This window comes from Scomber japonicus, chromosome 9, assembly GCF_027409825.1.
Source record: "Scomber japonicus isolate fScoJap1 chromosome 9, fScoJap1.pri, whole genome shotgun sequence".
Taxonomy (NCBI): Eukaryota; Metazoa; Chordata; class Actinopteri; order Scombriformes; family Scombridae; genus Scomber; species Scomber japonicus.
The window spans coordinates 22,609,436-22,624,139 of record NC_070586.1 but is presented as its reverse complement, the minus strand read 5'-3'; the positions used below and the strand labels follow the sequence as shown (position 1 = coordinate 22,624,139).

The following is a 14,704-nucleotide window of genomic DNA, read 5'->3' as shown; positions in this document are numbered from 1 at the left end:
CTGACAAACATATTTAGATACGTTAGTTGTTTGGTCCCCAGCTCCTCTTCACATGACCAAGTGTCCTGGGCAAACCCCAGATTGCTCCCCAAATGTATGTTGCTCTGTATAAAAGCGTCAAATGAATGTAATGTAAGGTAGATAATTGATCATTCAGAATGTTAAGTCCTGTGCTGCCATCATGTGGCCAGAGAAGAAAACAGCAACTAGTTTAACCAATAAATGAGTAATTTGAATTTTTTTTAGCTTATCTCTGTTTTCTCTGTAAAAGCTTCAGATATGCAGAAGTCATTAAACTTGATGTACTACTGTGTGTACACTCCAATGCAGTCCTGAGATAGGAGTCTAAACTATGAAACACCTAAGTGGATATCCACTGATTTTATATAATCCAAATGTTCCATTGTTTTTTGCTGTTTCAACATTCATGATTAGTTTGAGATGATCTTCAGTAAAACAATATCCAAATATTAAATGTTGCTCACAAATAGTTTAAATTCTGGTAGTTCAAAAAAATATGAAATACAAGACATATAAGACATATAACATGCAAAGCACACAGTATGTATGGTTTATTCATTTTATATAAAACATCTAAAAATATTCATGCCCTACAGGTAGAGTGTGAGTGACTGTAGCAGTGGTGAGTGGTGAACCTGTTGAGTAGTTTATTTAGCCTTCTTGCCTTTGCCCTTTTTGGCCTTCTTGCCTTTAGTCTTGTTCTTCAAGGCCTTGCGAGTACTGTATCCTCTCCACCAGGCTTGGGCGAAAATAGCAGCCTTGGTTTTCAACTCTAGCTCCTTCATTTCCACTTTTCTCCTCTCTTCTGCCAGCCGACGCTTCTCCTGGATCTGGTTGCACTCCACCTCAAGGACAGCATAGGGTTTCTCCAGCTTCTTCAGCTCCCCTTCGTCCCGTTCACAATCAGTTTCACTTATCTCCAAATCAGCCTAAGACAGGTGATGGTGGCAGTTATTGTGTTGAGGGGCAAAAGGATGAAAGGAAAGGGGGGAGAGATGGTGATGGGCAGTGAAAAGGGCATCAATGTTAAAAAACCCGACAGAGATTAACCTAAACCAATTAAGTTGGTAGTCTGATGCAAATTGTTGGCAGATGTTAGAATACAAGTATAAATGCATCAGTCCCAGATCTCAAACTAATTATCAACACATTTTACAACCAAGTCAATTCACTGTGATTAATTAATATCAGGATACCACCCAGATACAAGGTTTGTGCCAGTTTGTTACCTGTCTCTCTCCTATTTCATCATCAAAAGTTTGAAGCAAGTATTCAATTTCTGTCTCCAACTTCTCATTTTTCTGCCAAGGAAGAAAAACATGACAAACATTTGTCACTTCCAGTTAAATATGAGACATTTAATGTGAAGCGGTATATATAATATATAATATATATAATAACGGTACCTCTTGGATTACTCTCTCTGCTGCTCTGTTTTCAAGGATCAGATTATTGAGCTGGATGTTCAGTTTATCGATTTCCTGTTGTAGGCTGGCCTGCTTCGTCTTTGATGTCTTGATATATGACTGGCACTCTTTGTCTGCCAGAACTGACAAAACTGCTTCTTGTGTATCATTCTCTTGCAGGGAACTCTCCAACTCTTTTTGTTCAGAAATCTGAGATACAATTGGAAAGTGGTTATAAGCAGGAGATAAAAGTAACGTCTTTATTTTTTATTTCTATTCTACAAATAATCGAGAGCCACAAGTAAAAGACCAGACCGTTGTACTTTTTCTGCCTTACCTCTGTATCTCTTTGCTTGATGGCCGCAGCCATTTCTTTCTCTAGTGAGATTATGTGCTTCATGTCGTGGGCAGGCAATGAAGACGACTGCCTGCTGAGGACCTGCTGTAGCTCCTCATCTAGGCTGGTCAGCAACTTTTCTATTATATGCCTGTGAAACCTCTTAAGCTCTCTTATTAGTTTGTACTCACTCTCACCTATGTTCATACCTAGCTCTGTCTTCAAACCAAAAAAGATATCTGGATCGGCTCGGAAAAGCCTGAAAAGATCCCTGACAGAGTTCTTCATGTCCCTCTCAAGCTGAGCCCTCGCTCTCCATTTTGCCTCTCCCTCTTCTCCCTCTTGTGCCCCTTCTGATTCCTGCCTGACACCTTCTAGTGTTTCCAGTCTTTCATGTAGCATTTGATGCACTCTAAGTGCTCTACACAACTCCTTATCCACTATACTAGACATACTGTCTAACTGGAGGAGAGCGGGTAAAGCTGCTGCAATCTCAACTTTACTGATGCAGTTGTCCAATATGTCTACGATGCGCTGCGCTTCAAGAGAGAGCAGTTTCTTCCGTAACAGCTCGTGGTTCTTCTGAGCATCTTGCTGCAGGCTGAAAGTCAAGACCTGAGGGCGTGCTTCCTCAGCCAGCACTGCTGTCACCTCAGCAGACATACTGCTTCTGATGGTAAGAAAAGAGTAAGCAATGTCTACTTTAGACTCAGGTTGCAGGTCTATGAGATGTGAGAAACTTAAGGGTGATTTTCTCTTTGCAGACTGTTACATTTAAATGCTTTTAAAAGGCGAAAAAATTACAAAATTGTTTGTATTTCTCTTATTTCCTATGTAAGGGGTCACGAATAAAGGTCACCTTGCAACCCCTTGTGAAGGTGAGACCCCAGGTACACTAGTGAATGTCATTTTCTCATTGCAACTATTAGGGTTGGGAAGGTTACTTTGGAAATGTAATAGGTTACAGATTATTAGTTACCCCATTTAAAATGTAATATGTAATGTAACTATTTCAATTAAATTATTATATTTTTCAGCTGTTCAGCACCAAAATCTAAGTTCAGGTGTTTTTCATAGATACTGACATGATTTATAAGGGAGATAATTTCTTATAAACCAAATTTATCTTTCATTAGAAAATATATTAATTAGTTCATGTAGATTTTGGAATATAAAATAAAGATATTTCATGAAAAAAGTCAAAAGTCTGGCACGGTATGGTAATTGGTATGGTACCATGACACCATTTAAGCCCATGTGTGCTCGAAATAAGATCTGATTTATTTACAAAATACAAAAAAAATCTTGATTTCAAAGAATTAAAAACCGCAATATATGTATTCAGTAACATGTTAAATATTTAAAAAATAGGTAAAAACAAACAAACCTCCTGAGCAAAATCTTAAAGGTGTGACTTCAGACGTAACCCCACCAACATCTTCATAAGTAATGTAAAAAAATGTTTGTTTTTTTTTCATTTTTTCTCAGTAACTGTAACGGATTACAGTTACATTTATCTAGTAATTAACTTACACTGTTACATGTAACTACTCCCCAACACTGACTGTACATTAATGCTCATTAGCTATAACGTTACAGTAATATAGTTCAGTCATTTGACGCTAACGCAATTAGCATTACTGTAAAGCGAAACATCACACTGTTTGATATAAAGAAAGAAATGAATATAGTGGTCGTTTAAATGTCAATTGCAGGTATATACTGAGAGTTGTTTTAGGTTTAAAGTTACAGACCTGTTAACTTTGGCTGCAAGCAGGAACTACTGTTGATATTTTATGCTGTTGCTAAGATACCAAAAATGCATGAGGCAATATAACATTAACTTAGTGGCACACATTGTGGATATATTCTAATGCACTAAATACATGACTAAATTTATGGGTATAGTTTTATTTTTAATAAATGCATCATTACTAAATAAATAACGTGACAGCCTTCTATGAATGTTTTTACAGTATCGTGTCAGAGCGATGGACTTGCCTGCCGTGAATTGTTTCACTGTCGCGAATAACTTTGTTGACGAACCCACAGTATCTGTTGAGCTCAGTGTCGCTGCTGTGTCTGTGGATATATCTGTTTAGATGTACATGTTTTTGAGCTTAGGTATCGGTTAAATGTGACCAGAACAGGCGCCTGTGGTGCGGTGATGATGCCGTTATGGACGGGCAGCCTCAGCCTGTTACCCGGACTGACAGTGAGCCCTTTGACTCGGTGACAGATGTCATCTGTGTCAGGACAAAGACCAAACTGGAAACTAGCGGGCCTTGCCCCGGACGCACAACTGGCTAGCTGCTAGTTCTTCTTTTGCAGAGACATTTTCTACTAACTTATCAGTCGCTACTCTCTTAGTTAGCAGAGACTGAAAAAGTACTCGACTTGCTAGCATTAGCGTTAGCATTAGCTGTGAGCTCGAAAGATGTGCAGTTGTTTTGCGGTTAGCTGCACTAACTGTGTACTTATTTAGCAAGCGGTTAGCTTAAGAGTACTTGTCCCCGTGACTCCAGGCTCATCTCAGCCTGTTTGTGTGTAAGAATGGAAACTGACGACGATGTGCCTCTCATCCTGACCTGGGACGAAGCAAACAGCGGGTTGCTGAACGAGGAGACCGAGAGGAGAGACGAGAGTAAGTGGAGCCATGTATCTGTCTGTGTATGTAAACAAGTGGATATGTGACATTGGTTTGGTGTTGACTCTGTCACGACATGGTATTAGATAGAAGTCTGTCTTAAAACAACAGTCAGGTGTCTTTATGAACACTGAAAGAGGTTTTCCTCGCTGTAATCATTCATCTTGTTCATACTGACTATTAAAGATCCCCATTCAAATGTTCTTTCAATGTCAGTGATGGGGTCGAAAATCCCCAGTCATTTGTTCAAAAATGCATTTAAAAGTTTATATGGTTGCTCCAGCAGTCCGAGTTAGTCACATCAAGTGGATATCTGATATATTTACAGTCTTTTTAGCATCAAACTTCCTCTTTCTGTTTGCTTGGACAGTGTTTCCTTGTTGAGCTGTGGTGAAAGTATATAAACAAAAACAGGTGCTTGAGTACTGAAAAGACTGAATCATTGAAAGATATATCATTTTTGGACTCATTTGGATGACTGAAGCTTCATATTAGTTTCATATAATCTTATAAATACATTTTTACACAGAAAGAGGCTTGTGGATTTAGGCCCCAATCACCTACATTGTAACTGCATTATGAAAGCTCTGAAATATGAACAGGAGGAATGATAACAGCCAGAAAAAACTGTTTTGGGGTTTATTTGGGCACATGACTGTTGTTTAAACTTGAAAAATTGTGAACCCATCTTTTAATAAATAACCAGGGTGGATAAGGTAACATCACCACAAACTACAGCCTCTGAAATGACATAAAGTTGAATCAACACATCTCTAAAGTAGTTTAAACGAGTGAGGTGTACCAAATAAAGTGGCAACAGAGTGTAAGCTTTTGTATGAGGGATTCAGTGTACAGAAAACTGCCATTAAACTGTACTGTAAGTGACAGAAAGGTGTGATGTTTTATTAACCGAGAGTGAATTATTCTACATTTTCAGCTCAGTGATGCACAGGTTTTGTTTAGTATTTACAGAGCATAGTATAGTGTTGTTTACAGCAACACAAAGTATTTCTAGTTCATTATTTACGTATATATTTTGTTATTATCGCAGTATATGTTACGATATGCAGTCAGTGCTCATTTACTTACCAGAGGTGCAATTATGCAGTCTGAAGCTGACAGTTTTCTGTTGTTGACGGTCTGCTGCATACATGCTGCACGTCCAGGCTACCCTGCTTTAATGGAGAAAAGCGATGGTCCACCAGGCTCTGAGATCACGTGTGTGTGTGTGCGTGTGTTTGCGCGCTGTATGTATGGGCATGCATGCATCCACTCTGTGTAGTAATCCTGCTGCCTTTGTAGTCCTCACATATAAGCTACAAAATGACCCATCTCAGAAACTGCTGCCTCAGCAGACCGTGCACCCCCTCAGCCCCTCCCTGGTGCTCATGGGCAGCATGTGTGTGTTGTGTGTGTGAATGTCTGCAGCCTGTGTGTAAGTGTGCTGAATCTTTTTCTCCGGCTGTGGAGGCTAACAGGAAGAGGAGAGGACTTTTTCCCCCAGGATATCTGGGAGTGGTGGATAAGGAAGAGGTTTCATTTTGTACGTGCGGATCACTGTTTGGAGACTTTCCTGGAGGGAGGGAGAGAGAGTTTGAACTTGGACACCGAGAAAGAAGCAGCCCTAGCAGTTGTTATTCCTCAGAGACAAATCACATGCTGGATTAGGGGTGTGGAGTTCACTTTCATTGCTGTGGGTCAGGACTCTTCAGATCACCACAAAACTAGATTCAATTTTTTCCTGGGAGAAACCGTCATGATTGCTGAGTCTGTTTGTGTTTCTGTGAGCCTGACCCCGCTGTGTTATTGACCAGGAGCTGCAAACATGTTATTGTTCTCAAACAAATGATGGGTTGGAATGGCACACAGCAGACACGGGGTGTACTCCTGTCAGGATAACAGCCAGGCTGCCGCTGGACTGAAATTTGATCTTCACACTTCAGCTCAATCTGCTGCTATCCTGGTGGACAGGAAACGTCTGTGACTGCATTTCTGAGATTCATATGTCTCCGCTATGTTTTTAATCCAAGGAGTGTCCCCCGAAGCAGAAACATATGATGTACAGTGCATGGAAAGAGCACCCAGATAGACTCGCCAAGGACTAAAATATGCAGCTGTACAAAGACACATGGAAGGACCGTTTGTTCAAGGAAGAAACTGTGATTTATACTTATGACAAATCCAGCTTGAAATTGTAAATGAACTTTTTTTTTTTACTTTTTTTTTTAGAGAAGATTGAGTTAAATCTAGATTTTCAGCTGTACTTTCGACTTCATTTTGAAGACAAGTTTAAGGGAAGAAAAAGTACTTTCTTTGTCAATTGAAAAAGTGTAATCTTATTCTGTGTTATGTCATACAATGGTATGCTGCTCTGTCAATGTTATTAGACATCTAGACGCCTTCCTTGTCTTTTGAAGTTTGCCACTCTTCCTCCTGTAACGCAGCATTGGACTACCTGTGGTTTATCTGTCTTGTGTCTGTATCCTGTCTGTGACAGGAAGGAGACATCATGTGACATCAGACGGCAAACACATACTGACTGGCATAACCGAGTTCAAAGTTCAAATTTCACTGCTGAGGCAGGAGGGTCATTTTTTGAATGTGAAGTGTTACTGTCACACTTCACTGTTACTGGTGTCATTATCTCTCTCATCCACATGACTGTGTGGAACGCCTTTTTTTCAAAGTTGTAAAAGAAGTATTGAACTTCACAAGTGTTGTAGATTGTTTTGAGCGTTGTTCTGTCTCCCAGAGTCACTTTGATCCCCCAGCCTGGTCTGGATATTCCTCTCTCTACGACGACTCGCATCCGGACAGACAACACACAAGTGTTTCTGGACTTTGCATCAGCCCTGAGTGGAATGTTTGGCCATCTGTATCTCCAGATGTGTGTGGATGCTGGAACGAGACCAGAGCATTGTGAATGACGCAAACACACACTTGTGCTGCGGACTTCAGGACCCTTAAAACATTCACACCGCAGATAAATCCAAACTGATCAATGGAGTGCTCATCTGGGCACACAGCTACAGCTGGTTGCCGTGAAGATCACACCTGTAACGAGAGTCCAGTAGTGATCTCCGCTTATGCCTTACAATTAGAATTAAGCTGCATTGGTATGTTCAGTGTGTGTGTGTGTGTGTGTGTGTGTGTGTGTGTGTGTGTGTGTGTGTGTGTGTGTGTGTGTGTGTGTGTGTGTGTGTGTGTGTGTGTGTGTGTGTGTGTGTGTGTGTGTGTGTGTGTGTGTGTGTGACCCATATAGGGTGCTATATGAAGCATAAAAATGGCATTGAAAAGACAACCTCATTCAGCCTGTGTTTTCCACGTGAATATGGGATGTATCAATACACTGACACATCTGTGCTTTCTTCCAGATGGAGGAGGAGGCAATTATGACATAATGAACAATGCTGTGGTCTCAACACCTGGGCCACAAATCCACAGAGCCCCGAATGCGTCATTACGGCAAAGCTGGGAGATGAACTACCAAGAGGCAGCCATCTATCTGCAGGTATTCACAAGCACAGCATTGCAGCATTTGTTAATTATTAAGTGTAAAGAGCAACTGCGATTAGATCCATGACATCACATGTTCATGTTGTGGCTTTTATTACCCCCTCTGCAATTTATTACTTGTTAAACCTTGTTCTCTCTGAGTCAGCTATATTTACACTGTGAAAAGCTGCAGGAAGTAATACATCTGTAAGGATGACCTGCAAGAAAAGTGTGGATTCATTGCTGATAAACTGTAGTCATGTGCTTCTTGTTGTTGGTACTAAAATGTAAAAACACACAGATGAAAAGGCTTGAGAATTCATGTGCAAAGATGTTTCAAAAGACTACAACCTTGTATATAGATAGATAGATAATGACATTCACTTAACAATCATGGGAATTATTCCTCTTAATAATAGATTAATTCACAGAAAGCAGTTGTCTTTGCAATCACTACTATCACTACTATATTAATAAAATAAAAAGGCTTAAAGTTTGTGATTTGTACACGTCGTTTGAATTTCATGTACAGGAAGGAGAGAACAACGACAAGTTCTTCACCCACCCTCGAAACCCAAAGGCGCTGGCAGCTTACCTGTTCGCTCACAACCACCTGTTCTACATGATGGAGCTGCTGACAGGCCTCCTGTTGATGATGCTGTCGCTGTGTGAAGCTCCCGCGGTGCCGTCACTGCGCCTGGATGTCTACGTGAGTGAAGATAAACACACACAAACACACAAGTTTCCTGTCACACGGATGGAGAAAGTGACGGTGTGTTTGATACCTCTGCAGGTCCATGCCACCCTGGAGCTGCTGGCTTTGGTCATGGTGGCATTTGAACTTTGTATGAAACTCCGCTGGTTAGGCTTCGACACCTTCATAAGACACAAGAGGACCATGGTGAAGGTAACCGCATGTGTGTTTGGTGCTTTTTTGATTGCGTAATAATGTAGTAGTTTAGCAGTCCCCACAGATTAATCCTGTCTTTGCTCCCCTCTCCTGCTGCTCTCTGCAGCACTCTGCAGGCCTCATTAGGTTCTGTTGCTGTTGTTCATGTTGCCTCCTCTCTCTCTATACAGACGTGTGTGTTGTGGCTCCAGTTTGTGGAGGCCATAGTGGTTCTGATCAGACAGACGTCTCATGTGAGAGTGACCAGAGCTCTTAGACCAATTTTCCTGGTGGACTGTAGATACTGTGGTGCTGTGCGCAGGTACATAATGACCAGTCAGGTCACAGTCCTGCACACAAAATTCCTACATAAATCTCTTTCACCACTAACGACTCTTGTAACCTAACCAAATGTATTTAATCCAATCAGAAACTTGCGTCAGATCTTCCAGTCGCTCCCACCTTTTATTGACATCCTCCTACTGCTGCTCTTCTTCATGGTTATATTTGCTATGTTGGGTAAGAATCCTTCCTTTTCTGTAGTGAATTAAATTGATTAAATGCTGTCACTTCTTTTTTTGTCCTCTCTACCTAAGAAATGATAAAATAATCAGGGATGAACTATCTACTTTCTTTTTGTGTGATTTGGTGTTTTTGACTATCCCGTTGTCTTCCAGGTTTCTGCCTCTTCTCTCCGAACACATCTGACCCGGTACGTTGAGCCTTGAGTTTGTCTGACATTAGTTTGTTTGAATTATGTAACTTTGGAGACTTGGGTGGCTGCTCTCTGTTGTGGTCAGATTTCCTGACTTAAAGCCTTTTCCTCTCACCACAGTACTTCAACACTCTGGAGAACAGCCTCGTCAGTCTGTTTGTGCTGCTGACCACAGCAAAGTAAGAACAGCTACACATGTAGCACTGATCAGTTGTCTCTGCACACATGGCATGCGAGCAGCACTTTCTTGTTCTACATCAATTTTTTGCGTCACTTGTGTGTTTACGCCGCTTTCATTTTGTGTCTCATGAAAATGTATCTTCTGGTGCCTGTTTCTTGTAGTTTCCCTGATGTGATGATGCCGGCGTATTCAAAAAACCGTTGGTCCTGTGTTTTCTTTATTGTTTACCTCTCCATAGAGCTCTACTTCATCATGAATCTGGTAAGAAAATAGCCTTGTTTCATTTTTTCACACTTATACTAACATACAATGTTCATAACCAATGGACTTATGAGTCCATTGTGTTCTAGTCCTATGTGGGTTTCAGCTAACCCTTGTACTTGTCCAGCATCACTGTAGTATCATTTTCTCTGCTCCTGTTCAGCTCCTGGCCGTTGTGTTTGATACATTTAATGAAGTAGAGAAGATGAAGTTCAAGTCTTTGTTGCTTCACAAACGCTCTGCTATTGATCACGCCTTTCAGCTGTTAGTCAGCCGTCAGGTAAGTCTTCACTGTTCTGTGTAATCTAGTTCACGTTTGGTAGAAATTTATTAAGCGTTCACTGCCACCGGAAGGCATTTACAATTACTGGTATTCTTACGTTTGTCTGTGGCATTACGTAGAGGCCGATGGGTGTGTCGCTGAAGCAGTTTGATGGCCTGATGCGTTTTTACCGACCACGCATGTCTGCAAGAGACCGCTTTCTCACATATAAAGCTCTTAACACCTCAGGGGCTCCTATGCTCAGGTAGTCAAAGTCCTTTTGCCTTTAATTTCATTGTTACAATTTCGTCCAGTTTAATTCAGTGTGACTCTTCTGTTATAGTCTAGAGGACTTCTATAAATTCTATGAGGTGATTGGCCTTAAATGGAAGGTAAGTAGCTCAGATATTAACCTCATTTTGGGTCCTTTTGGCTGTTTGTAATATATACGTGCTGTGTATTTGTGTATGGTGTAGGCACGTCGCAGTGGGGAACATTGGTTTGACGACCTCCCACACACGACCTTCCTCATTTTTAAAGGCAGGTTCTCTTATTTTTCTTTTTTTGGTTTCGTTAAGCAAAATCACATTTTCTCAATTCCTTGTTTTCAGTACTTAATTCTCGTTAATCTCTGCTTTTAACAGGGATCAATTTGCTGGTGAAGTCGAAAGCCTTCCAGTATGCCATGTGTAAGTGTGTTCGTCTACATTCTCCCAGCTGCCCTCAGAGAAACTGAGACAAAATCATAAAACTTTTTCTTGTAACTGCAGATGCGGTGGTGGCCATCAACGGTGTGTGGATCCTCGTGGAGACGTACTCACTGAACAGTAAGATCTTTCTCAGTAACACTGACTTGTGACAAAGTTGATGTTTGGACTACAGGCATCACTTTCCTCTCCTCTCTGCTCCTGCAGGTGGATTCTCCTGGTCCAGATTTGTCCCCTGGAGTTACATTGTCTTCCTTACCAGTGAGTAGGCTTCATGGTGACGTAGTATTCATATTCTGTAAATCTGGCCAAGCATTAACTCAAGTTGTTTACATGAGCGTTTTCTAATATAAACTCTGCCTCTGTCCTTCCATTTTCAGTTTATGGTGTAGAGGTGTTACTCAAATTAACTGGTTTGGGGCCAATGGCTTATTTCAGCTCTGGGTGGAATCTGTGAGTACTTACTGGGCTCCTGGGCTGTGTTACACATTGATTGATTTGAGTACTGAATCCAAAACTTTGGACTTGTAGACTTTGTGGTGAAGTCAGTGAAACTCTGATTTATACTGAGGAGACAGTTTTAAATTTACCAACACTGTTCAAATTTTGACATTTGGATTCAGTATTCATACTTAACTTGAGTCATTTTTTTTGGCTATGCTGTAAAAAGATTGGAACTCTGGTTTCGTATTTCCGGTGCTATTCCTTACTGTCCTCCCCTGTTCAGGTTTGACTTCTCAGTGACAGTGTTTGCCTTCCTTGGCCTGATTGCTCTTGCCTTCGATATGGAGCCATTCTACTTTATCGTGGTGCTCAGACCATTTCAGCTGCTCCGGTGTGCTTTCATTTTTTATTCTAATATTTTAGTGCATACGTACATATGGCATTATTATGCTTCATATTTCCTTTTCTGAATAAATGTTGCTCTGTCGTCTCTTGCAGGTTGTTTAAGATAAAGCAGAGGTATCGCAATGTGTTGGACACCATGTTTGAGCTCTTCCCCAGGATGGCTAGTCTGGGCTTAACTCTGATCATCTTCTACTACTCCTTTGCCATTGTGGGCATGGAGTTCTTCGCAGATGTGGTGTACCCCAACTGCTGCAAGTGAGACATGTTGTCATTCTCTCTAGTAACCAAAACTCCACTCCATCACAGTATATTTCTCTGTATTCTACATATTGGCTGATTGTGGTGCATTGGCATCCTCTGCATTTCCCTATACCTTGAGGCACAAGAGGATACATAACATTGATTTCCATTAATCATTCTTCATCAACCTATTGATTCAGCACCAGCACAGTGGCAGACTCCTACAGACAGATCAACACCACCCACGGCAACAAAACAGTGTTGGAAGAAGGCTACTATTATCTCAATAACTTCAACAACATCCTCAGCAGCTTTGGTAAATGCCTTCATGTTTTTTAAGGGATGAAACTGACAGTAGTCTATATTTGTGTTATTAACAAATACCCTAAAAACACAAAACCAATGATGTTTGTGGCATTCAGCCCCCAGTCCATTTGTTCTTCCTGAATTCTAACGTCTTTAAGAACAGGTCACAAATATATTGTTGTAGTGTTTGTACCAGGTTTCAGCTGCAGATTTTGTGCACTGCCAAGGATTTACAGCAGTAGGACAGTATTAATGGGATTGACTCAAAATAAACTTCAGTGCCTGAGGTCAACAGTGTGACTCACTGATGTGTTTTTAATAGTTTCATAGTTTATAGAAAACAATGGAGGTCTATGGCTCAGAAGAATAAGTTATGTCAGGCTTTAGCTGCACAGACAATACTTGCTGACTTAGTTCTTTTTATTGGATTTGTTGATAAGAAGCAAAACATCACAAGACATTAAATTTGCTAGTTTGGTTACATGCTCTCTCTCTTTAAAAAAAACAAAAACATATGTTAATTATTTTCTTGTGTTGTTTTTCTCCAGTGACTCTGTTTGAACTGACTGTTGTCAATAACTGGTACATCACTATGGTAAGATCAAGTAATTTACTGTTACCACACTGTCTTTCATTAGCCTGTCACCACTCTGCAGTCTTGTCATTAATCAGTGGGTGTCACTGTTTGACTGCTGCTGTGCTCCCTCTCCTGTAGGAAGGAGTGACGTCTATGACAAGCCACTGGAGCCGGTTATACTTCATGACCTTTTACATAGTTACCATGGTAAGGCCTGTGTATGTGTCAATGGAAGTACGCACTGCTCTCTTACTTTTATCTGTGAATGTGTGCAATATTTATGTCTTTGACCTCTCCAGGTGGTGATGACCATCATTGTGGCTTTCATTCTGGATGCGTTTGTGTTCCGCATGAACTACAGCCGCAAGAACCGGGAACCAGTGGAGAACCCAGAGGGTGGGACTGAGTGTCTGAGTGTCTGAGTGTGTGTGCGTGAGCGTGTGCTTGTGCGTGTTTATATGTGTGTGTTCACTCAGGCCACTCTCATAGAATGTGTAGCACTGTGGAACTAAAGCCTTCATGTGTTCTTGGATATTTGCTCTATTTCTGCACAGATGGGACATAGATGACATTTGATCTGTGGTGTGGTTTGTGAAGCAGAGCTCAATAAATCATTTTAATCTGTGTCTGTGCATAATCTAGATGAGAATGGGATCGTGTTTGAAGTAGAAGTGAGTCGGGATGAAGCTCTGGCCACTCTGGAGCTGTACAAACAGACCTGCCCAGGACTGTCCTCCCTCAGCTCTCTACAGGGAGTATTACAAACTATGGACAGGAGTGGGGTAAGAGCACACACCACCACACACCACACTATACATTTTTGTGTTGTGCTCTACTTGTGACTAACTAGCTCTCCCTCCTTCCTCTGTGTGTGCAGCACTTATCCCTGGTTTACCTGGGTCGTAGGTCTAGGACGAAGAGTGACCTCAGCATGAAAATGTATGAGGAGGAGATACAGGTAAGTAACTGAACCAATCCTTAACACCATGACAACAGCTGGTGTGCCGTGACCTCCTGACCCTTTCTTTGTCTCGTTTCTCCAGGAGTGGTATGCGGAGTATTCAAGGGAAAACCTGCCTGAGCCAGACCAAAGCCCGGAGCGTGATCTGGACAGTCCCGTCTCTGAACCGCCTCCCTTCGCAGAGCCTCAGCTCAACTCGCAGGCTGGACCTCACAGCATTAACTAACACACAGTTTGCCAGCGGTACATTCATCTCAGCATTTTAAAATGCTAACAAACTTCATCACTCCAGGTCTTTTCTAGTTTCTCCTCACTCACCTTTGGCCACAGGGGGAAACTAGTCTGGCACCTTCTGGACTGATGTGACAGTGAGACGAGTAAATGGCGGCTCCTCCCTGGAGCTGTCAGTACAGACAGCAGTGCAGGTCTGTTGCTCGGCAACTGAAGTGGGGGTGTCATCCTCTTTTGGCCTTTTCAAAAACAGCTGCTTCAGCATCAAATGTGAGGGAACCTTTACTTCTACTACTACAGTATGATGTGTATGTAGACTGCTGTAGGCCTTATGTGACCTCTTGTAAATCATGTAGTACTTCAACCTGATGCCTTAGTTTAACGGCTCATCTGATCAGTATTAACAGACATTACTTCTACTAAGTTCTCTCAAGACCAAAAATATAAGCACTTACACTCCTTTAAGCTCAACCCAACAAAAAAGCTACCGTGTATCTCCTAACTAATGTCTCAGACTCAAAATATTGTACTTTTATATATAACTTCTTCTCCTGTAATGTATTTGAGTTAGTTGAGGGATTTTAATAAACTGTTCAAATTGTCACATGCATTGATGTAT

The 14,704-nt window shown here is 41.3% G+C and overlaps 2 protein-coding genes across 2 annotated transcripts; one reads left to right on the top strand and one right to left on the bottom strand.

Moving 5' to 3' along the window:
• Positions 1–629: 629 nt before the first annotated feature.
• iqcd (IQ motif containing D) lies at positions 630–2,217 on the bottom strand. Its single transcript, XM_053325550.1, has 4 exons — positions 1,765–2,217; positions 1,428–1,637; positions 1,251–1,322; positions 630–950 (listed from the first exon to the last, which is right to left on the bottom strand). Exons 1-4 carry the CDS (start codon positions 2,215–2,217, stop codon positions 669–671), a joined length of 1,017 nt encoding a protein of 338 aa, XP_053181525.1. The 3' UTR covers positions 630–668.
• Positions 2,218–3,805: 1,588 nt separating this feature from the next.
• On the top strand, positions 3,806–14,687 carry tpcn1 (two pore segment channel 1). Its single transcript, XM_053325765.1, has 26 exons — positions 3,806–4,408; positions 7,786–7,922; positions 8,439–8,615; positions 8,700–8,813; positions 8,987–9,117; positions 9,226–9,314; positions 9,473–9,507; positions 9,631–9,689; positions 9,853–9,952; positions 10,116–10,232; positions 10,355–10,479; positions 10,558–10,606; positions 10,691–10,754; positions 10,859–10,903; positions 10,985–11,041; positions 11,129–11,182; positions 11,302–11,374; positions 11,649–11,756; positions 11,864–12,025; positions 12,211–12,326; positions 12,865–12,911; positions 13,032–13,100; positions 13,193–13,289; positions 13,536–13,675; positions 13,771–13,851; positions 13,937–14,687. The coding sequence occupies exons 1-26, from the start codon at positions 4,318–4,320 to the stop codon at positions 14,078–14,080; spliced, it is 2,481 nt and encodes an 826-aa protein (XP_053181740.1). The 5' UTR covers positions 3,806–4,317; the 3' UTR covers positions 14,081–14,687.
• Positions 14,688–14,704: the final 17 nt, after the last annotated feature.

Coding starts and splice junctions, on each gene's coding strand:
- iqcd (XM_053325550.1), bottom strand. CDS start 2,217: ATGTCTAGTATAGTGGATAAGGAGTTGTGTAGAGCACTTAGAGTGCAT. Junction 1,638..1,764: donor TCAAGCAAAGAGATACAGAG/GTAAGGCAGAAA, acceptor ATTGTATCTCAG/ATTTCTGAACAAAAAGAGTT. Junction 1,323..1,427: donor CAGAGAGAGTAATCCAAGAG/GTACCGTTATTA, acceptor CTTCCTTGGCAG/AAAAATGAGAAGTTGGAGAC.
- tpcn1 (XM_053325765.1), top strand. CDS start 4,318: ATGGAAACTGACGACGATGTGCCTCTCATCCTGACCTGGGACGAAGCA. Junction 12,026..12,210: donor GTGTACCCCAACTGCTGCAA/GTGAGACATGTT, acceptor CTATTGATTCAG/CACCAGCACAGTGGCAGACT. Junction 13,852..13,936: donor TGTATGAGGAGGAGATACAG/GTAAGTAACTGA, acceptor TCGTTTCTCCAG/GAGTGGTATGCGGAGTATTC.